General features: G+C 55.9%; 2 protein-coding genes across 3 annotated transcripts in view; one reads left to right on the top strand and one right to left on the bottom strand.

Annotated features, from left to right (window-relative positions):
* RABEP2 (rabaptin, RAB GTPase binding effector protein 2) overlaps nucleotides 1-1,598 on the top strand; it is an 11,482-nt gene extending 9,884 nt beyond the window's left edge. The window contains exons 10-15 of the mRNA XM_023741011.1: nucleotides 111-288; nucleotides 427-438; nucleotides 527-582; nucleotides 677-730; nucleotides 853-969; nucleotides 1,382-1,598. Of these exons, the coding sequence (XP_023596779.1) occupies nucleotides 111-288; nucleotides 427-438; nucleotides 527-582; nucleotides 677-730; nucleotides 853-969; nucleotides 1,382-1,483 (519 nt within the window). The 3' untranslated portion in view covers nucleotides 1,484-1,598. The remainder of the gene's footprint in view (nucleotides 1-110; nucleotides 289-426; nucleotides 439-526; nucleotides 583-676; nucleotides 731-852; nucleotides 970-1,381) is intronic.
* Nucleotides 1,599-2,059: 461 nt separating this feature from the next.
* Nucleotides 2,060-17,454, bottom strand: ATP2A1 (ATPase sarcoplasmic/endoplasmic reticulum Ca2+ transporting 1). Of its 2 annotated transcripts, XM_004386604.1 has the most exons (23): nucleotides 17,152-17,454; nucleotides 16,806-16,823; nucleotides 16,286-16,368; nucleotides 14,719-14,823; nucleotides 13,714-13,852; nucleotides 11,865-11,945; nucleotides 10,858-10,943; nucleotides 10,376-10,673; nucleotides 10,031-10,197; nucleotides 8,595-8,683; nucleotides 8,243-8,345; nucleotides 7,874-8,005; nucleotides 6,362-6,484; nucleotides 6,023-6,241; nucleotides 4,963-5,298; nucleotides 4,517-4,737; nucleotides 4,215-4,417; nucleotides 3,931-4,016; nucleotides 3,704-3,837; nucleotides 3,450-3,567; nucleotides 3,130-3,247; nucleotides 2,798-2,843; nucleotides 2,060-2,368 (listed from the first exon to the last, which is right to left on the bottom strand). In XM_004386604.1, the coding sequence occupies exons 1-22, from the start codon at nucleotides 17,267-17,269 to the stop codon at nucleotides 2,839-2,841; spliced, it is 2,982 nt and encodes a 993-aa protein (XP_004386661.1). In that variant the 5' UTR covers nucleotides 17,270-17,454; the 3' UTR covers nucleotides 2,060-2,368; nucleotides 2,798-2,838. The 2 variants fall into 2 exon arrangements, with proteins under 2 accessions (XP_004386661.1, XP_004386662.1); XM_004386605.1 differs by lacking the exon at nucleotides 2,798-2,843 and having other exon boundaries at nucleotides 2,343-2,368; nucleotides 17,152-17,302.
* Between the last annotated feature and the right edge of the window lie 3,543 nt (nucleotides 17,455-20,997).

Genomic DNA, 20,997 nt, shown 5'->3' on the forward strand with positions numbered 1-20,997 from the left:
GCCGGCGGCCCGCTGCCCTCCTGCCCCACGCCCAGCCCGTGACCCCCCTCTAGCCGGCGGCCCGCTGCCCTCCTGCCCCACGCCCAGCCCGTGACTTGCATTCCTTCCAGGAGCTGCAGCAGCTGGTGCGATGCACGCGGCAGGAGGCGTGGGCCCGTCAGCAGGCCTGGGAGCACGAGGCTGAGCGCCTTCGCATTGAGATCGTGACGCTGCGGGAGGCACTGGAGGAGGAGGCTGCGGCCAGGGCCAGCCTGGAGGGGCAGTTGAGGGTGCAGCGGGAGGAGACAGGTGAGGCAGGCGGAGATAAGCCCCTTACTCCCCACTCCCAGGAAGGGTGACCTCCCCATGGGGACCAGGCGTGAGCCGGGAGGGGGTAGAGGACGCAGCCTGAGAACTCACCTTGATCTCTCTTTCCTTTCCACACAGAGGTGTTAGAGGGTGAGTATGGGCTGGAGCCCGACCAGGGTGGGGTGGGGAAGGGGAGCGGGTACGGGCCTGACACTTGCCCCTGTGCCTGACTTCCCAGCTTCCCTATGCAGCCTGAGGACGGAGCTGGAGCGGGTCCAGCAGGAACAGAGCAAGGTGAGAACAAAGGGCCGACCTGGAGTGATGGGGAAGGGGCTGCAATGTGGATAAGACCCTGACCAGCTCTTCCTGCCTTTTATGTCTCCCTCAGGCTGGGCGGCAGGAAGCACTGAGGCCACCATCAGCCTCGGGCCAGATGGAGGAGGTCAGAGCTTGGGTGGTATAAAAGGGGCCGCGGCCTCCAGATATCCCATTCCTTTGGCAACGTGCCTTCCCATCTGGCTCGAGGATGAGCCAGGGCCCCAACTCAGCGTCTTGTCTCCCCAGGTCCCACTCACTGACCTCTTCTCAGAACAGAGGGCCAAGGTGCTGCGGTTGCAGGCGGAGCTGGAGACCAGTGAGCAGGTGCAGAGGGATTTCGTACGTCTCTCCCAGGCCCTGCAGGTATGGCGTGTCCCCTCTCCACCAGGCTGCATGACTTGTCCTGGGTCTCACAAGGACAATCCCTCTGTGGTAGAAGTCTTCTTCCTCCTTCTGGGGCTTGTACGGCCCTTCCCCCTGAGCTATTGCTCTGAGAAGGTTGACTGTCTTTTGTGTACATTCTTAGTCATGTGAAGGCCTTAACACAGGGCCTGGCACCCAGGTGTGTGATGTGTTTGTTACATAAACCCCACCAGTGATCAGCCCTCCCAGACTTCCCCGGGCTGCTCTCTTACGACCCATTTCCTCCTTGGAAACCGAGACCTCTGTTGGGTGGGAGAGGTGGGGTGGCCCTCACCCCTAGGTGGGCTGGCAGGTCAGGAGGGGCTGGGTTTCCCCACTGAGGGCCCTTTGTGTCCCCCGCACGCCCCCATAGGTACGCCTGGAACAGATCCGCCAGGCAGAGACTCTGGAGCAAGTGCGCAGCATCCTGGATGAGGCACCCGTCAGGGATGTCAGGGACATCAAGGACACCTGAAGGGCCAGGGCGAGAACCTCCCCCATTCCCACCCACCGGGGAGAGACTGCCTTTCTTCACTCCAGAACCTGAGGCCTGGGCTTTGGGGCTTGGGATAGAGTCTTTGCCCTCTGCAGGCCTGGGGCCGAGGTCATGGGGCCATCGCTGCCCACCCCCACCCCCAGCACCTCCTCCCAGGGGTGGCCGAGCCTTCTGCTCTCAGGGATGACACCTGGGTGAGGGTCGCAGCCCCCTCCCAGAACCAAAGGTGTAGGCTCAGCCCTGCAGCTTTCTGGCCGCCATGCTGGCTTCTGGGCCCCAGCCCTCCTCTTCCCCCTGCCCCCCAGTCAAACTAACAGCCCATGTCTGTTAACCACCTGTCCCCTTCCCGAGGCACAGCCCTGCCCAAGCTGTATTTGGTGGCTGGAAGTCATGGAGTCGTGGTCTTTCTCTCTCTCTCTCTCATACATACACACACACACACACACACGCTTACACACACATGTCCTGGGACAGGCAGCTGCTTTCTGGACTGCATGACACTAAGATGCTTGTCCACAGGGACGCAGCCCAGACCACAGGAAGTGCTCGGAGGCGAGGCTAGACTTTTCGGTCATTTATTTTCAATAAATAAGCAGCTCAGATCAATCGGTCGCCTTGTCCCTGCAAACCCCACGAGGTTGGGAACGGGGAAGGTTTTACAAGGTTAAAAGGGAGGAGCAGGTTGCTGAGAGTGGGGAGGGGAAGTGATGGGCATCGAGTTTATAAACAGAAACATGGGAGGGGGAGTGGAAGGGTGTGGGGTGGGTCTGTGCCACAGCTCTGGCTGAAGATGCATTGCTATCAGGGTGGGGAAGAAGGGGGCAAAAGGACTGACTGGTTACTTCCTTCTGTCATCTTCCGGATCTGGAAAGAGATAGAAAGGATGAAGCAGGTGGGGGCAGGGGAGAGGGAAAGTTCCCTGCAGGCTCCCGGCACACTCGCCCGGAGGCTCACCCCGCCCTCATTGCTCTCCTACTCGCCTGTGTCCCCAGCCCCCACTTGCCCAGCCGTAGCAGCAGACAGCTCAGTGCCCAGCCAGCGCAGCGCAGCGCAGCCTAGTCGACCCTGGTGCCTGGCCTGGGCGCCGCCCAAGGTGGGGGCCATCCAGGAGCGCAGTGCTGACTCCCAGTCAGGGAGCCACTGCCCACCCCCATTTGGAAGCACAGTGGGTGGCAGCAGCGGCAGCAGTGGCTCCAGGAGGAGCTGTGAGTGCAAGTGACCTTGGGTGTGGAGGGGGTGAGGGGCAGGCGGCTGGCGGAGCAGCTAAGGGCAAGGGCAAGAAGGGGACAATACCTGTGACACGGATTCAAAGAGATGGAGGAGGGGGAAACAGGTTATCCTATGGCCAGAGAGGACAGAGAGACAGCCGTTACCAAGGGAGGGAGGAGTAGCGGCTGAGGAGTGAGGAGGTTTGGGGATGTCATGGAGACTGTCTGTCTGCACCAGGAGCAGGCAGAGTGGGGAGAGTATGTAAGAAGGGCCTGGGGTGCTCCTCCCGGGCGGACCTGTGTCCAAGAACACGCCCACCTGGAAAGGAAGTGGGTGCGCGGGCACAGCGCAGAACTGTTCCCCGGGTCCAGGGGCTTACAAGCCTTTGAGGGCTCCTCAGAGGGGGAGCTTCTTACCTTCCAGATAGTTCCGAGCAATGAACTTGAGGCTCTCATCGAGCCCGATGACTGGAAGTGAGAGCTTGAGGACCATAAGCCAGTGAGCAAGGTCCAGGGCCTGGAGCTTGAAGATCATCTGTGGGGGAAGGGGGAGCAGAAAGGAAGGAACAGTACCCCGCTTAGGAGGGGGTGGAGAGGGGGCCAGCAGGCCCAGCACTGCCCCTACCTGAGCCCACCCTTTTACTGTTCTCCACACTTCTAGCTGTAGTGGTCTTGGCCCTACAAAGGCACCCTGTGGGGGTGGGGGCAAGGTGGCCGCTGGGCTGAAGGAAGCTCACCGGCAATGGGTCAATGTAGAGGATGAGGAAATGGAGGGACATGGAGAGGCAGATGGAGCCCAGTAGCCAGATGTTCACCCAGGGTGGCATCCGAACAAGGGACTGGTTCTCAGAGAGGCTGCAGGGAAACGACCATGGAGCCAAGAGTGGGAGACACAAGAAAAAAGAAGTGGTGAGGAGGATGCAGGCCAGAGGGCTCAGGGCAAAGGCAGTGAGCTCCGGGGTAGTTGGCAGGACAGGGTGGGCGGCCCTACCTGTTGAGAGCATTGCACATCTCGATAGTAACCAGCACAGACAAGGCCATGGTCATGGGCTGAGGGGCCTCAAAGACCTCACAGTCCACACCAGCAAAGTGGGCGCTGTCCTCGGTGCACTTCATAAAGTGAGTCTGCGGGGGGAGAGGAGGGGCGGGACACTAAGCCCCATGGTAGTTCCACGCAGACCCTCCCAGTTCCACCCCTCCGATCAGCTCCCCGCCTACCAGCTGGTGGTAGGTGACATGAGGCCCATCCTCTGCATACAGGAACCACCAGGCAGCTGCTCCCACAGTAGCTGCACCCACATAGCCTGTGGTAGAAGATGGGAGTCGGGGGTCAGGACCGGGAGTTGGGAGGTGTCAAGAGGGCCTCACATGGCTGTGAACAGCTGGTTGAGGACGAGGCCCATCAGGGCAGCTGCACTGAGGGAGCTGGTGTGCTGGATGGGGGTCAGTCCCCAGGGCTGGGAAGGACTGTGGGGGTGGGGGTTGCATCCCAGTCTGCTCACCCCCAATTGCCATGTAGCGGAAGAAGAGCCAGCCACTGATGAGGGGCTCCCTGGGGCTGCGGGGGGGCCGGTCCATGATGTCCAGGTCTGGTGGGTTGAAGCCCAGGGCCGTGGCCGGGAGCCCATCTGTCACCAGGTTGACCCACAGAAGCTGCACGGGGATAAGGGCCTCAGGCAGCCCCAAGGCGGCAGTCAGGAAGATGCTGCAGGAAAGGAGGTGGTTGGGCATGGTCCTGCTTCCAGACCTGGGTTATGCCCAGCCAGCTCCCGGTCATCCTGGAAGGCCTGCCTTAGCCACTCACCAGACCACCTCGCCCACGTTGGAGGAAATGAGGTAGCGGATGAACTGCTTCATGTTGTTGTAGATGGCGCGGCCCTCCTCCACAGCAGCCACAATGGTGGAGAAGTTGTCATCTGCAAGCACCATCTCTGAGGCAGTCTTTGCCACAGCGGTGCCGGATCCCATGGCAATACCAATCTCAGCCTTCTTCAGGGCGGGGGCGTCATTGACGCCATCGCCTGTCTGAGAGGAGAAAGTGGGACTCAGGGTCCCTCTCCACAGCCCCCTTCTGGAAACCTATCACAGGGCCTGAATCCCTCCAGTGCATACCCCTCCCGATGGCTCTCCTGTTTAGCCCCTCCCTCTTGTACCCCCAACTCCCCGAGGTGTTCATCTCCAAGGATGCAAAGAAGACTACCCCAGTGCCAGGTCCATGTGGCCCGGCCCAGCAGCCCCTTGTCTTCTCACCATGGCTGTGATCTCGTCAAAGGACTGCAGATATTCCACAATCTTGGACTTGTGGGAGGGCTCCACACGAGCAAAGCAGCAGGCACAGCGGCAGGCCTCCCGCTGCTCGGCCAGGGGCAGGTCATCGAACTCCCGGCCGGTGTAGGCACGGCCCGTCACCTCCTCGTTCTCGCCGAAGATGCCAATTCGTCGACAGATGGCGATGGCTGTGCCCTTGTTGTCCCCCGTGATCATAATCACTCGGATTCCGGCATCACGGCACAGCTGGATGGAGTCTGTGACCTCCTTGCGGGGTGGGTCCAACATGCCCACCACGCCAACGAAAGTCAGATCCACCTGGGGAGACAGAGCAGAGCAACCGGGTCAGGGAGGGACTCGGAAGATGAGCCAGGGAGGAAGCTGGGGGAGATGGGAGAAAGGCCAGTGAGCTGGGGGAGAGCCTGCGCCCTGGACTTGCAACCTCAGGGAACTGCTGTTCAAACCTCAGCAGGGCCTCTTGGCTCAGGGAAGGTATGTTTCCTGCTCATCTACGTATGCACAGGCCCCAGCAGGGCCAGGCACATCGCAGGTGCCCAGACAGTGTCTTCATGGGAAGTACAGGAGCTGGAAGTCAGGGGTGGTTGCTGCTGTCAACAACTTTGAAAGAATCCCTTTTATCCGCTGGGCCACAGCTGCCTCTATAAAATGAAGGGAGTGGACTGTGGTGCTATTCAGAGTGCCGGCCCACTGCAAGACCAGCAGCTAGGCCAGAATGCAGATGAACACACTGCTTCTGCATTGAGAAGGGCTGGCGTGCTCACTGCAGAGCTGACAGCCCTGCTGCTGCAAGCTCCTCACCTCACCGCGGACTGGCCCAGAAACACACTAGAGTAGCAACAGGATAGCTGATCCGAAGGCTCTATCAAGCTCTAACGTCCTATGTTCTATGACCCATGATAAGGAGGGATGGGTTTGGCTGATGAAGTAGAATGTGACAAGGCTGGTGGAGGGTGTGAGGCAGCCGACTGGAAAGCTCATTCCTCATCGACTCTGGGACACCGGGAGGCTGCCATCTGCTCACCTCATACTCAATGAACTTGGCAGAATCTTCCAGGAACATGTCCTCTCGCTTTGGGGGGGTATCCCGGGTGGCCAGGGCCAGGCAGCGCAGGGTGTCCCGGCCAGTGCCCCACTCCTTGATCACTGACAAGATCTTGTCCTTCACTGGCCCTGTTATCGGCACACGGGTTGTGCCAACTCGCACATAGTTACAGCGGTCGATGACCCCCTCAGGGGCACCCTAGGAGACAAAAGCAGCAATCAGAGACCACTGCCTTCTAGCGCACAGTGAGGAGGTGGAGGTAGGAGAGGGGTTCAGGGTTAGGAAGAATTGAGGAGTGAGACATTTATGATTTCTGACCTTGACAAACATCTTGTTGCCCACAGCAGCCCGGGATTTGGCTGGGGAGCAATAGACAGACATGGACTTTCTGTCTCTGGAGAACTCTAGTGTGAATTCCTTCTTCATTAGCTGGCGGATCACCTGAGAGGGAGGAGACACGGGGCCAGAAACCAGACATGAGATTGGTGGGAAAAGAGTGATGATGCTGTCTTGAAAAAGAAGGAGTCCCAGACCTCCTAGAACAGTCAAAAAAAGATCTGGAGGTCAAAGCAGACCCCAGGCTGAATCTGAGACTAAAGCTAAGTCTGGTGCCACGTTACAAATGGAGAGAATTCCAAGGCTAGTGCTGCCACCGTGCTTATAGTGTCCAGTCTACAGCACAGCAGAGATAGGATGGCCTAGTGGGGCACCGCCCAATAGAACGTTCAGGGATGATGGAAATGTTCTGTAATCTGCACTGTCCAATACGATGCAACTGAGCAACGGCTACTGTGCACCCGAAATGTGGCTAGTATGACTGAAGAACTGCATTTTTGCTTTTATTTAATTTTAATTAATTTAAATTTACATAACCACATATGCTGTTGGACAGTGCTGCCTAGCTCCTGGCAAGCAGTACTAAGCACTCCACAAACATGAGTGCTTTCTGACCAAATACATCATGGATAGTTCTCCGCATCAATACATTTCTATATATATTATCATCTGTAATAGTAGTCCATTGTATGGCATTGCTTTAATTTTTTAAAATAAATCCTCTATTGATAGACAGTTAGATGGTCTTCATTTTTTTTGTTGTTAGGTTAAGGAAAATAGCAACAAGCACCTTGCATATACAAAACTAAAAGAGATGTGGGGACCATAACACCCCAGAGGATCTCAATTAGACCAAGACCCAAATCTCTTGCCATTGAGTCGATACCAACTCATAGAGACGCTATAATACAGAGTAGAACTGCCCCATAGTGTTTCCAAGAAGCGGCTGGTGGATTCGAACTGCCGACCTTTCGGTTAGCAGCCGTATCATTTAACCACTATGTCACCAGGTCTCAATGTAGACAGAAAGGACTTAGAGTGAGAGCAACAGACCCGAATGTGTATGTGTTTATCTGGACAAGAGGGAATGGAGGAAAGGCTTGTGGAGTAGTCCTTTCCTGTAACCATAGATCAGGACTTGAGATCTGATGAAAGCAAGTGAACTTCTGAGGACAAATGGATAATAGTTGAAGCTGAGGCTGCCCCAGGATGGGTCATTTGTGGATTCTGAGCCCAGCTCCATCCATTTCAACTAAGGACACAACAGGAAGACACGATCTTGAGATTCATCAAGGGACACTGTAGCAGAGAGCGTGGTAGTAGGCGTTACCGAGGGTCAGCCAGGCCAAAAAAAAGCTTCGAGAGGGCCGTTCCCCTGTGCTGGTTGAAGAGGTCCCCACACAGGACACAGGCCCTGTCTCTGCCTCCTAAGATTCCTTGAGTCTGTGTGATGTGAGATGAAGAAGCAATGTGGGGAGGAGTCTCCAGACTCACCGAGTTGCAGGCGTTGGCCCTCTCCACCTTCGAGAGGCTTCTCACATCAGTGTTGAATACATTCATCTTCTCCACCAGGGTGGTGAGGGCCGTCTCGGTGGCCTCACCGACCTTCTCATAGATACCTTTGGCCTGAGATGGGGGGGGGGGAAGAGGAAGTAGGTGCCCCAGGCTCCTCGAGCCTTGCTCCCATCTATCATACCCATCTTCCACCTAGAGCTAGAAGGGAGCAAACCACTCCCTTCCCATTACACTGAAGGGGATGATGGACCCACCTCCCACAGCCCCTTCCTCCTGGCCCGGAGGAGCCTTGGCCCCTGAGCCAACTGGAAGGGGTAGGAGGGGCTTCGTTGGAAGTGGGGAGGTTACCTCATTGAAGTCCAAGGAGGAGTCATTGCAGAGGGCACAAATGGTGGCCAGCTCCACTAGCCCATCATACTGCCCTGCCCGCACTGGCTTATCATTCTTCAAGCTAGCAGTGGGGTGGGGAGGGAGGAAGGAAAAGATACAGGTAGAGAAGAACAGGAATGAGATGCAGAGTGGGTGATGAGGAAGGACAGTTGGGGAGATGGCAACCACCTTGGAGATGAGGTAGGAGAGAGAATAAGGTTGGGGGAGGAAGAGGAGAGAGAAAGGAAGCCAAAACTAGAGGGAGGGACTGGGGAAAGGCAGAGTGCGTGTAGGGGGATGAGGAACTGGGAGAAGACCTCTGGAGACTTACACTTCTCCTTCTGGAGCATAAGTGGAACCAGTGATGGAGAACTCATTCAGAATGCAGGAGTCCCCGTCTATCTTGTCGATGATAAACATCTGCGGGGGGAGGGCATACACACAGATGTCCCAACTCCCCGTATCCTGAAGGCAGTCATCTGCATGGAGGGGAGGCCAGTGCTATCTGCTAGCCTCTCTACACCTAGCCCTCTAAGCAGACTTCCTGCCACACCTTCTCCCATCTGCCTTTCCTTCTTCTTCCCTGATTTCCTCCCCTGTTCCCCTGCAATCATGTTCTGTATTGGTGGCTTTAAAGCAACACTGCAGGCCGTGGCTAGGGGCTTCTTTGGATAGTTAACACAGTAAGGTGTGGTAGGGACTGCTGAACTGGAAAGCACATTGCCTATCTACAGCTCCAGCTGCTTGTGGCCAGCTTTTCCAGTTTTGCAGGATGAGCTCAAAATTCAGGTTATTTTCCTGTGAAATCTCTTGACTTTCCAGTGTGGGCAATTCATCGGTTTTTGTAAAACATGAAGCACAAGAGGAAGTGAGTTCCACAAGCCTGTAGCCTGGTTTGGAAGCCTGTGCTATAAGAGGCATAGAGAACCCATGATTCCTCAGGGGGAGCAGCCAGCCCTGAAGCCAGAGCAGCACGGATGGGACTAGGCTTTTCATTCATGAGAAGAGAAATGGCCCGGATGTGCTATAAGACAAAAGGGTTCTGTGGCCACATGAGTTTGGGAAACTTGGGGTTAAACCAAGTGGAATCTGCTCCCTTTCCAGTTGGCCTTCTCTGAAGCTTGCAAGTCGGCTTGGTAACTATATTTCAATCATTGGTTTCCTCTGTAATTCTATGTATTTTTTAAACAGAATCCTATGTATTTTATTTTGCGCATTTAAAATATTATACTGAGAAGAGGCCCAGAATGCCAAAGGGTCCGAGGCACAGAAAAGATTACAAGGCCTGGTTTAGGAAATGATGCTCAAGATTAGCATGGCCAAGCTCCCCAGGCCCCACACGGAGTGAACATTCTAGAGTGCAGCCTGGTGCAGAGGAAGGAGCTCTGGAGCTAGACAGACTTGGCTTGAAACAACTCTGCTACTTAGGAACTGTGCGTCTTTGGGCAAGTCACTGAATCTCCCGGAGCCTCAGTTTCCTCCTCTGAAAAAATGGGATTACTGAGACCCTCCCCTCCTGGGGCTGTTTGAGGATTAGAGATCACATCCAGCAGCGTCTGGTGCACAGAAGGTGGCTCTAGCGAGGGGACTGGCTGGGGCAGAAGAGTCCTCTCTGATCGCTCTTCTCACTGGCAGGATGGTGCTCTATCTACCCTGTGAGCATTTCCCAGGCCAAGAGAACCTGCCACTGATGAGCAGCACCCTATCTCGGGGGGGCCCGTTTCACCCTCAGTGCTCTAAGTGGATGTGCTGTGCATGTGGCCTGACCTTGCAGACAGACATCTGGTTGGTGGTGAGGGTGCCTGTCTTGTCAGAACAGATGACAGAGGTGCAGCCCAGGGTCTCTACAGAAGGCAGGCTCCTCACAATCGCATTCTTCTTTGCCATCCGGCGGGTGCCCAAGGCCAGGCAGGTGGTGATGACTGCAGGAAGACCTGTGGGGAGGGGGTAAGGGGTGAAGGGGCAATGTAGGAGAGGGAGGGAGGGAGACCTAGTGTGGCCCCCAAAGACATCAGGTCCTAATCCTTGGAACCTGTAAATGCTACTTTATATGGAAAAAAGCTCTTGGCAGACGTGATTAGCAAATGGGAGGAGAAATAGAGGCTGCCATACCTTCTGGGATTGCAGCCACAGCCAAGGCCACAGCAATCTTAAAGTAGTAGATGGCACCACGGAGCCAAGAGCCACCATGGATGGGATCATTGAAGTGGCCAATGTTGATAAGCCAAACAGCCACGCAGATGAGGGAGATGACCTTGGAGAGCTGCTCCCCAAATTCATCCAGTTTCTGCTGCAGAGGGGTCTTTTCCTGTTCTGTGGCAGCCATTTGGTCACGGATCTTCCCAATCTCGGTGTTCACACCGGTGGTGGCCACGATGCCTAAGGCCTTGCCAGCTGCAATGTTGGTACCCTAGGAAGGTGAAGAAGAGGCAGGGAATCAGGCAAGAGGTGACCTTCGTGCCCCATCCGACCACAGGGAGGGCTGCCCATGAGGCCATCCCCTCCACAGGCCTTCTCTTCTTAGGCTGCCATGTCTCTGCTAAACCAGAGCCTCTGTGGCTCGAGTGCATGACAGCTGGCCCTGGATTGCTCACCGAGAAAAGCATGTTCTTCTTGTCCTGGTTGACAGCTCGGGGGTCAGGAACAGGCTCTGTGTGCTTGATGACAGAGACAGACTCACCTGTGGAGAAGGGCCCAAGGGGTGTTCAAATGACATCATGCCCCTTTTCCGTACCTCCCGCCCCTAACTCCCTCCCTGCTCAGGCAGGGCAGGGCCTGGTAAGGATCGAGCAACAATCCTGGAGGAAGTCAGAATTCTGGGGGAGGCTGCTGGAGGGAAAGGGGAAATCCATTATACTTAGAGAAAAAAGACCTTGGCCTGAGTCCCAGCAAAACCACTTACAAGCTGCATGACTTTGGATCACTTAACCTCAGTTTTCCCCTCTGCAGAATGAGGACAACAAACGTGCACGTCAGAATAAGGTCTTGGTGACAATGAAATAAGCTGGAGTATGTGAAAGTGCACTGTCAACTGCAGAGCAGCTTCCTGGGAGGCAGTGGCCCCCAGTCCCAGGAGCTTGCCTCCCTCATCCTAATAGCAGGGGCTCCAGAATCAGCCCAGAGCAGCCCCAGCCTCACCCTCCTGGATCACAGGGAATGCTCACTGGCTCTTTGCCTTCTCCCTCCCACTGGAGAAACAGAAGCATCATGGTTTTAAGTGTATCAGAACCCTCCATCTTGTCCTAGAATCTTAGGGTTCCTCGTTTGGGGACTTTTGAAGATACCGAAGGAGACAGGATAGTTCTCTGGGTGTGCATGTCCACATACTAATGTGGAAGGGATGGGTAGATGGCCCCAGGGAGAATGGGCATGGATGTCTGTCCTCTCCCATGACCCTTGTGTTTCAGGCTTGTGACAGAGTGGACAAAGTTGAGCAATGCGGAGATTGCTGCTACCAGGGAGCTGAGGGAGGCCTGATTGCTGGATGTTCTCTTTTGCCCATCTGAATTCCATCCCTGTCTGTCCACCCAGCTCCTCCCTCATCAGATCCTCATCCCCACACCCACTAGCTCTATTCTCCCAGGAACCCAGACCATCAGACCTGTGAGGATGGACTGGTCAACCCGGAGGGTAGTGGATTTGATGGAGAGGATGCGGATATCTGCAGGGACTTTGTCCCCCACTGTGAAGAGAAAGGAAAAGAGAAGGGTCAGCTGGGAAGGGAGTTTTCTTCCTGCCTAACTCACATTCTGTCTAACTCACACTCATCCTCCAGGTCTCAGGAGGTCACCCTAGGCTAGGGGGCCCCACCCGTGGGCTTGAGTCAAATCCTCGACCTGTGCTCCCGTAGCCCCAGCAAGCATCCCCCGTCTTAGCACTCTTGCCCACGGTCCCTCCGTGTTGAATGCCTTCCTTCCCCACCGGCCTGGCGTGCTGCCCGGCACGGCATATAGTACGTGCTCAATGAACGTATGCTGAGTGACTGCAGGGAAAATTAGAGGCACTCCAGCAGAACACTGAGAAACCAAAACTGAGAATGGGGAGAGGGGGAGAGAGCAAAACAGAGAAGGAAACAAGAGTGAAAAATGTAGGGGGAGGGAGAGGCAAGGAAGGAGCTCAGAGGAAACGGTGAGAGGGAGAGAAGCGGTATGAGGGTAGAGAACGAAGCGGGAGCCAGCACGCACAAACGCACGCACGCATATGTGCACAATGCAGGCACTCAGCACTCACACGTGTATGCACTCAGGGAGCAGGGAAGGGGGGCCTGAAGGAAACAGGCGCAGAGGGGCAGGAAAAGCAAGACACACTGGAGCTAAGAGATGGAGGGGAAAGCCGAGAGAAACACCGGGATGCAGTGGAGTCGGTACATGGAATTGTCTTGGGGATGCTGTCGAAGAGGCAGATGCCCTGCTAGACTCAGAGACCTTTGGAGGAGGCTGGCAACTCCTCCCAGGGCCTCTGCCTAATTCCACTCTGGTCCAAGGATGGTGCTGGGGACAGGGTTCAACTACTTTCCTTTCCCTCATTTCCTAAGGTTCCTCTTCCTGGGCCAGAGGAAGTGGAAGGAGGAGGGAGGTGGGTGATGGAGTCAGGCGGAACACCCTGTCACCCAAGCCAAGGTGATATTTATAGACATTCATGGTGCTGTCTCCAAACTGTCACCTCAGCAGCAGGGTGGCCCTGTGATGGACATGGGGGTCTTCAGCCTGCCCTGCCCCCCCTCTCCTCAAGCTTCCTGTTGAGATGACTCGGGTGTCTGGTGGAGGAAGGAGGCCTAGAAAGACACACTCCTCCATGCCTGGAGATGTGGGAGGCAGGAGCAGGGCAAATATAAAATCCGCTGAAGGGGGCAGAATCCCAGTAATCTTAGCCACCCAGCCCCCACCCCTCCCTGGTCAGGCATTAAGTGTCCCTCGACTGGAGAGGCGGGGCCCCTTCTTGAGCTCCCCTCCTCCCAGGTCCCGTGCTCTCTACTGGGGCATGAGTTTCCCTTACATGGTCGGGGGCTTGAGCCTTCGGCCCCCCTCCTCCCTTCTACTCTCACTGCTTCCCCTTTGAGAGGCCTCAAGGGCACTGAGAGGTCAAGATTTAGAGCTGACCAAGCTTGGGATGGGTGGAAGGAGAGGGAAGCCAGGCCTCGGGAGGGGGGTGGAAACAGGGGCCATTGGCAGGCACTGGGTTCCACCTGTTGCTTGCAAGTGCTGGGTGAGAGGAGGGGGAGCAGGGGTCTGCTTGCAGCTTGGGGACGGGACTGGCTGTTCCTGCTGAGACGCTGCCGGGGTGGGGGGGGGGGGAGAAAGGAGTCTGAGGCCAGAATGCCCTGGTGTGACCTCCTGAGGAGTCTGAGAAGGAGGGGCAAAGATTCCACCATCCTGCTACCTCTAGACACCAGCCCTCACCCCAACACACACACATCTTTGCCTCCTGGACCACCCATTCCCATCACTCACCGGCCACCTCCACAATGTCCCCAGGGACAATGTCCCGAGCCTTGATCCTTTGCACTGACTTGCGGTCAGCCCGGTAGACCTTCCCCATCTCAGGCTCATATTCCTTCAGAGCCTCTATGGCATTCTCTGCATTACGCTCCTGGGGAATAGGGTGGAGGAGAGGAGGGTCAGCAGGGGACCTCCAGAGGGACTAGGTCATGGAATGGGAGGGGATTGGTTGGAGAGGACTGGGTGGGGAGTAGAGATGGAGGAGCAGGGGTCAGAGTCCTGGGGGAATGAGCGATATTGCAGAGAAGGCATGGATATGCAGTTCTGGCTCCTGGCACAGAGGAGTTGACAAGACTCATCCAAGGGTAGGTGTGTATGTGTCAGGGAAATTGTCACCCATGGCTGAAAATAAGATCATGCTTCAGGTAAGGGGGCTTGGAGGAGGGGAGGAAGGAGAATCAGAGAAAAACAGAAAGCAGGGGATAGGAAAAGTAAGGGTGGTAAGAAGGAGAAGAAAATCAAATTAGCATTTACTGTATTTTTATGCAAATAATGCACACATTATATATTTTTACTAACTGAGCAACCTCCCTCGGTATTTTTCCAAGCAAGCTATGCTGCGCATTATATGTGTGAGTGAGTTATTTATGTGGCTTCATTATTTGCAAAAAATATGGTATTGATTTCCTATTATACGTCAGGCACAGTGCTGGGCACTTGCATACTCATCATCTTTTTAAATTTCACCACAACACTGAAGGACGGGATCATGAATCTTGTTTCGAGGGGCTCAGAGAGATGAAGGAACTTGCCCAGGGTCATGTAGCCAGCAAGAAACAGTGGAAACTCCAGTCTCCCACCTCTTCCCAATTCACCTCCCTATTTCCAAATTGGGTGAGAGGACCAGAGGACAAACCAAGTCAGGCAAAGCGATGGAGGATGGGGAGACTGGCGAGGAAAGGCTAGTCTCCCGTTTAGTGTCAGGACTGAAAGGAGTGAGGAGGAATCAAAGCTAACCTGCCAAACCCCCACGATGGCGTTGGCAACGAGGATCAAGAGGATGACAAAGGGTTCAACAAAGGCCGTGACGGTCTCTTCACCTTCCTCAAACCAGGCCAGCACCTGGGGAACAGGGGAAGAGGTAAGAAAGCCCCCCAAAGAGGTAAAGAAAGGAAGTGGAGGGAGTCCAAAGACTACAGAAAAGTGAGAACATGAGTGAAAGCTAATGGCGCAGGGTAGGGCATCATGGGGATCCTACAGCCCCCCAACTGGCTGAGGTCCTACATGCCTCATCAGCTCATTCTCAGGCATGCACTGCCACCAGCGTTACTCAGTGAGAATAGGCGGGCACAGACATGCACAACTCAGGGATTAACTGGAAATGCTTACAGGTTCCCCTGACTGAGTCGTCAGCTTGTAAATGAAGCTCAGGGGACAATTAGGCCAACTACCCCCACCTCCACATCCATCCCGCTAGAGCCAAAACCCACAGGAAAAACCCTGCGGTCCTCACAGGCGCCTGGCCCACCCACAGCCCTCCCCTAAAGCCCAAGGCAGGGTAGCTCCAATTTCACCAGAGGGAGCAGGAGGGGGAGGATAGGGTTACGGGGCCTCCTGTACACACCCCGCCCCAGCTGTTGCCACTGCCCGGCAACAGCCACAGGCAAATGTCAAGGAGCAAATCTGAGCGGGGAGAAGAGAGGCCCTGCCAGCTAGGACTCAGGTGCCTCTACTAAGGAGACCAGAGGACAGGGGGGCTTTTTTGCCTCCACGGCCTTGTCTTCCAACAGGACTAAAATGTGAAGGAAAAGACCCCAAAATGCAGGATGGACTGCTGCGGGTGGGTGCTGAGAAGTCACACTGGAGGGGCTTGTGGATACTGGAGGGGAGGTCTCCAGGGCAGGAAAGATGGAAGGGCCGTGAGGATGGAAGGAGTCGGGGAGAGCGTAGAAGGGGTAGAGGTAAGGCCAGGCCAGGCAGGTGAGGAGGAAGGTATTCCAGGAGTTCCAGCCCTCATGAACCGAGGTGGGTATGAAGCCATAGGAAGGGAGAGATCTGGGCCTTGGGGCCAATTTGGAGTAACCATCGCACCAGCAGCTCTTTCCCGCTTCTATGAGGGAGTATTTCCCTGGACCAATCAGCGTCAGGAGGGCGGGGCAGGGCGCCAGAATGCCCCGGGATTGGTGGAGCGGCGCGCGAGCCCCGGAGCATGCCGGGAGTAGTAGTCTCTGAGCCAGGAAACCGCGGCTCGGCTCGGGTCTGAACCTTCGGGAATCCGGGCGCTTGGGGGCGGTGACCCAAGCCCTCCAAGCCCTTGAGGCTGGCGAGGTGGTTTAGCTTCAGTATTTCGATTGAGAATACCCTTAAAGCTTAAAATAAAACCTATCTTCGGGGCGTGGGGGAGAGGGGAGGAGGACGAGAATCAGCATGTCCCCCTCCCCAGCTCTGGTCTGTGAAATAGGATGCTGAGGGCTTGGACTAGAGGACTGGAAGATTGGGAGCCCCCCTCACCTTGGCCGAGAGCAGACTCTCCAATCCCCCCAACTCACCCCCAGCCAGCCTCCATACGCACTCCCACACTTACAAAGGAAATGCAGGCGGCCAGGAGAAGGATCCGCACCAGGAGGTCTTCAAACTGCTCTACCACCAACTCCCACAGGGACTTTCCTGGGGGAAGGGGCAAAGGGAGGGCCCCCCCGGGGCTAAGGTCAAGAGGATGAATGTCTGGGACTCCAGGTGAAGACTGGGGTCCAGAGGCTGAGAGTGCCCTGGATTCAGGTGGGGTCTACGGGCTGAGAGTGCCCTGGATTCAGGCCTGAAGCAGGGAGGTCCTGGGGTGATGGGCAGGCAGACAGCTGAAGAAAAGGGCTGAGGTAGCTGCCTGGAGTCCAAATACAGGCTCCTCAAAGTGGTGGGCAGTTGTTCAAGGGTTGGATACTTCCAGGAGAAAGTGACTGGAAACTTCTGCGCCCCCCACCCCCCAGACTCTAACTCTGGGGAAGGGGATATCTGTCCAAGGAGTGGGTAGGGAGAAGTCAGAAGGGAGTGGGACACGAATGAGAGGGAAGGTCATTTATAAGAGCTCAGAAATGCCAGTAACTTACCTTCCTCAGTAGGGAGCTCTGCCCAAGGAAAAAGAAGAAAAGGAAATATTCATTTGGGGTTCAACCCAGTGCCCCCCAAACCCAGGACTTTGTGGCTAAGAAAATCAGGCTACCCAAAGGGCAGCTGAGGTTCACCAAGGTCGTCCTGTAAAATTTCACAGAACTCTGGGTCTCAGGGACCCTGTTTTCTCAGTATCCTCTTTCCTCCTGCAGCCGTTGGACCACAGCCTAGCTCATCCCTAAGATACCCTGGAGGGAGAGGCTCCGTTATGTGTGTGGAGGGTATGTGTGTGTGTGTGGGGGGGGGTGCAGGAGGGCATTACCAGCCTTATCAAGGAACACTTACCATTGTGGCCGTATTTCTCCAGGTGCCGCTTAACTTGGTCTGGGGGGAGGCCTGTGGTCTCACTCACCCCAAAATAGGCCAAACATTCCTCTGTGGTCTTGGAGTGTGCAGCCTCCATCGTGCTCCCTTCCTGGGGGCCGGGGGCAGTGTGTTTCTTCTGGGGGGGGTCTCACGTGTGGGGGGCCTTCCTCAGTATCCACCTGCCTGTGTGTCTGGGAGTCTTGCTTTTTCTCTCCTGCCCCCCCCCAGGTTTTTCTTCCCTCCACGAAGCTCTGACCCCCGTCCCACTTGCAGCAGCCGGCCACCCACCCCCCCAACCCCCAGCTGGTCCTTATGAGGGAGTGGGGGGGCCAGGTTCCCCCTCCCCCAGATCAGGGATTGGCTGGCTGAAACTCCAGCAGGAGGGGTTAGATGAGAGAGGGATTTCTGCTGACAGCGGGGGAACAGTGGGGCTGCAGCCTGAGATGTCACTCATAGGAAAGCTAAGGTGGCCCCAGCCCCAGGGGAGGGGGGTAGGAAGAGACCTCACTTTCTGTCTTCTGCTTACTGACCCCTCCCCCAATTGCCTCAGCTTCATCAGTTGCACTGAATTTCCCATCCCCAGCGCATCCCCCAGCTCTTCTCTTAGGCACTTCTACTCTCAGGACTTCACCTTGCATTCTCCTCACAACCCCCTTCCCTTCTTGTCCACCCTCAGCCTGTTTCCACAGCCATAGTCTCCTTCCTCACTTAGTCTGTTGAAAGGGCAGCAGATACCCGAGGCCTTCTAGGCACTGAAGAGGGGGAGATCATCTTTTGGGGGTCAGAGGAAGTGGCTCTAAGAGACAAGGAGAAGTAGGGAAGGGAGAGGGTCAAGTGGACAAGGCAGAAGATGGTAACCCTACCCTAGGGAGGGGTTGCCGCAGCCATCAACAAGGGATTTAGTGTCCAGGCCCTGGTGAGCATAGCCAGGACTGCCTGTCTCTCCCCCCAAACACTCCCCCCTCCCATCACTTTAACTTGGCCTCCAGGAACACAGCCTTCAGGGCCCCCCCATCTCTGACAGGGAATCCCCCCCACCCCCAGGAAAATGGGATACCCAGGCAGCTGGGTAACCCAAGAGGTTGCAGAATGTGCTGATGGCAGAGGGGGAGGGATAAATATTTCAGGGTGGGGGTGGGGGTCCCCCCAAGTCATCCCACACTGCCCTCTCAACCTGAGGGGTTTACGCGGCAGCTCCAGACGGTGTGTAGTCCTCACTGCATTCTGGCCCTGATGGTATTGGGCATACAGCACTGAAAGAGGCACCCAGGAAGGGGGCCTGGGAAGCTGGATAAAGCAGAGGGGGTCAGATTTATGGGGACAGATCTAGAGAAAATAAGGGCAAAACAGAGCTGGGGGAAAGAAAGGCAGAGAGACAGGACTGCAGGGCCGGAGAAGTCAGAGGAGCCGTGGGGAAAAGGGGCAGCAGAGAGCTGGCCTGCAGTAATCAGAGGGGCAGGGGCCAGGGGCTGGGTGCAAAGCCACAGGTTGCTGAGCGGCTGGCCATGGTGTCAGCTTCCTCAGAGAAGCAGCTGCTCTGAGCCGCTGCAGAGTGGGGGCATCTTTTGGTTACCACCACGGCAGCTGCTGGGGGAGCAAAACAGAGGGTACCATGGGGTAGGGGCAGTGGCGGGAAGGAGGGCAGAGAGAGTAGAGAGTTTCAATGAGAGTAGTGGTGAGAAGGTCAGGGAGGGGAAGGAGCCACGTGAGCCTGGGATCAAGTCCTTCCTTTGTCTAGACCTCAGTTTCCTGAAACGAAAAGTGAGGAGTACCGGGTCACTGAAAGGGTTCTTAATGCTGCTTCCAGCTCTGAGCCGCGAATGACCGAGGGAGACAGTGGGGCGAAGGAAAGGAAAGCCCCCAGCTTTGGAGAGTGGGGATGGCCAGCAGGGATGGATGGAACTTAAGGATTTAGCCCCCAGACACATCTCTTCTTCTGCCTGTACTTACAGGAGGAGCAGCCTCCTGGGTGAGTTGAGGACATGGTGCTCTGTCCCTCCCACAGCAGAGTCCTGCTGTGACCTGGGGGATACGGTGAAGGGACTCAGACAATAAGGCACGGCGTGTTGAGGTCACATCAACAGGCACCTCCACCTGACCCCCCGACTCCTCCATCTGCCCCAGCACCCACCTTTTCAGGCCAGAGTCGGACTCAGCATCTGCCAAGCCTTTGGCACTGGCTGGCTTCTCCCCACCACCACCTGGATGAGCGTCAGGGGCCACTGTCTTAATGGAACAGGAATGCCCAAACACGGAGAAGGGGATAAGACAGGAGAGACGGGCAGCTTCAAGAGAGTCCACAGCATGAGCTGAGGAAAGGAGGCAGGCTTTACAGGGCATTCCTGCCCACAGTGCCCTTGAAGGTTATTCATTTCTACCTCCTCTAACTTCCCTCCCAGAGGGGGAAACTGAAGCCAGAGAGGGAAAGCCACCAGCCAAGCTGCAGAAGGATCATCATCAGGGAGGCAGGGCGTTTGAACTGGGATGGAGGAAGGCTGAGCAATGAGGTGCTCTCTGGAATCTCTTCCCATTGGGGGTCTCCAAGCCTAACAAATGTAGAGTTAGATGCTCTAACCGCTCTTATCTGAGGGCTGAAGTTGAAGCTGGGAGGGTGGGAGAGGCCCCAGTTCTAAGGGATGTGGAGGTCGAGCTTGGACTCTGGGCCAATTTCTGACTAGTTCTGAGCCTGGTTTAACCATCTGTAAAAAAAGGCTTAAAGGGAAAGTCTCTTGGGCCCCTCCATCCAAGACATGCAAGCTATTGGGATGTCCTGGGAAGGCAAGTCCCTGAAGGCTGGCAGGGTTGGGGGGGAGGGGCTGGGAGCACCAGCTGCTTCTAGATTAGGGAAAGGATCAGGTCCTGTTTACCCTGGGGCGCCATGCCATCACTTGCCATCCCGCTTTGAGAACACAGCATCCAGATTCCCAAACCATCCCTCCCTTTTCAAGGCCAATTCTATCTCCAGTTTTCTGAGGCCAAGGTTTGGGGAGCCCCAGGGATTAGGTAAGTAGGGAGAGCCAGCAGCCTTGCCCTGCTAGCCCCGAGCCGGGGTGGCCTGTGAGCCCAGCTGTCTCCTGTCCATCTCCCGACAGGATGCGAGGCCCAGAATAGCAAGGTCATGAGCACGGGTAGGGACTTCTGGAGGTGGGGGCAGAGACTGAGGGGTATGAAGGAGCGTAGGCTCCTCCACCTGAGATGGCAAGTAAGAGGTGGGATGTAAGAGGCAGAGCTGGATGGAGGTGGAGAGGGCCAAGAAACAGGTGGGATTCTTTAGACCCTGGCCCCATCATATTGGCACCTACCACCTCACAGCTGGGAAGCCCAGGGACGCTAGTTCATAGTTCAGTAAGACTGATTTAGAGAGCAGAGGTTATACGTTATGGGGGGCAAAGGAGTGAGAGGCATGGGAGGTAGGTGTTGCAAACTCAATGCCCAAAGGACAGGCAGGCATGTGTGTGAAGTGGGCTGGTGGAGATGGAGCAGACGTAGAGGTGGACCCCATGTGGCTGGATCTTCTGATTTTCAACAGAAGCTAGTAACTCAAACTTTAATGTGAAATTCAAACGGTAACATGATCATGGCCAAACAAATCACATGGGTAGCTCCAACGTAGATTAAAGCTTGCAGTTTACAGATGAGTATACTGAGGCCCGGAGTGGCGACACTGTGCCCAGGTCACACAGCAAGTGAGAAGCACAGCTCAGACTGGAGGCCAGTGCTCTTTGTCCCCATCCTCCTGCTTCCCAGTCTGGCTCCAAGAAGGGGGCAGTCAGCCTGCCCTAGGACCTCTGCAACCAGACTCTGGGGCTGCTGCATTAAATCCCT

This window comes from Trichechus manatus, unplaced genomic scaffold (genome assembly GCF_000243295.1).
Source record: "Trichechus manatus latirostris isolate Lorelei unplaced genomic scaffold, TriManLat1.0 scaffold00170, whole genome shotgun sequence".
Lineage (NCBI taxonomy): Eukaryota > Metazoa > Chordata > Mammalia > Sirenia > Trichechidae > Trichechus > Trichechus manatus.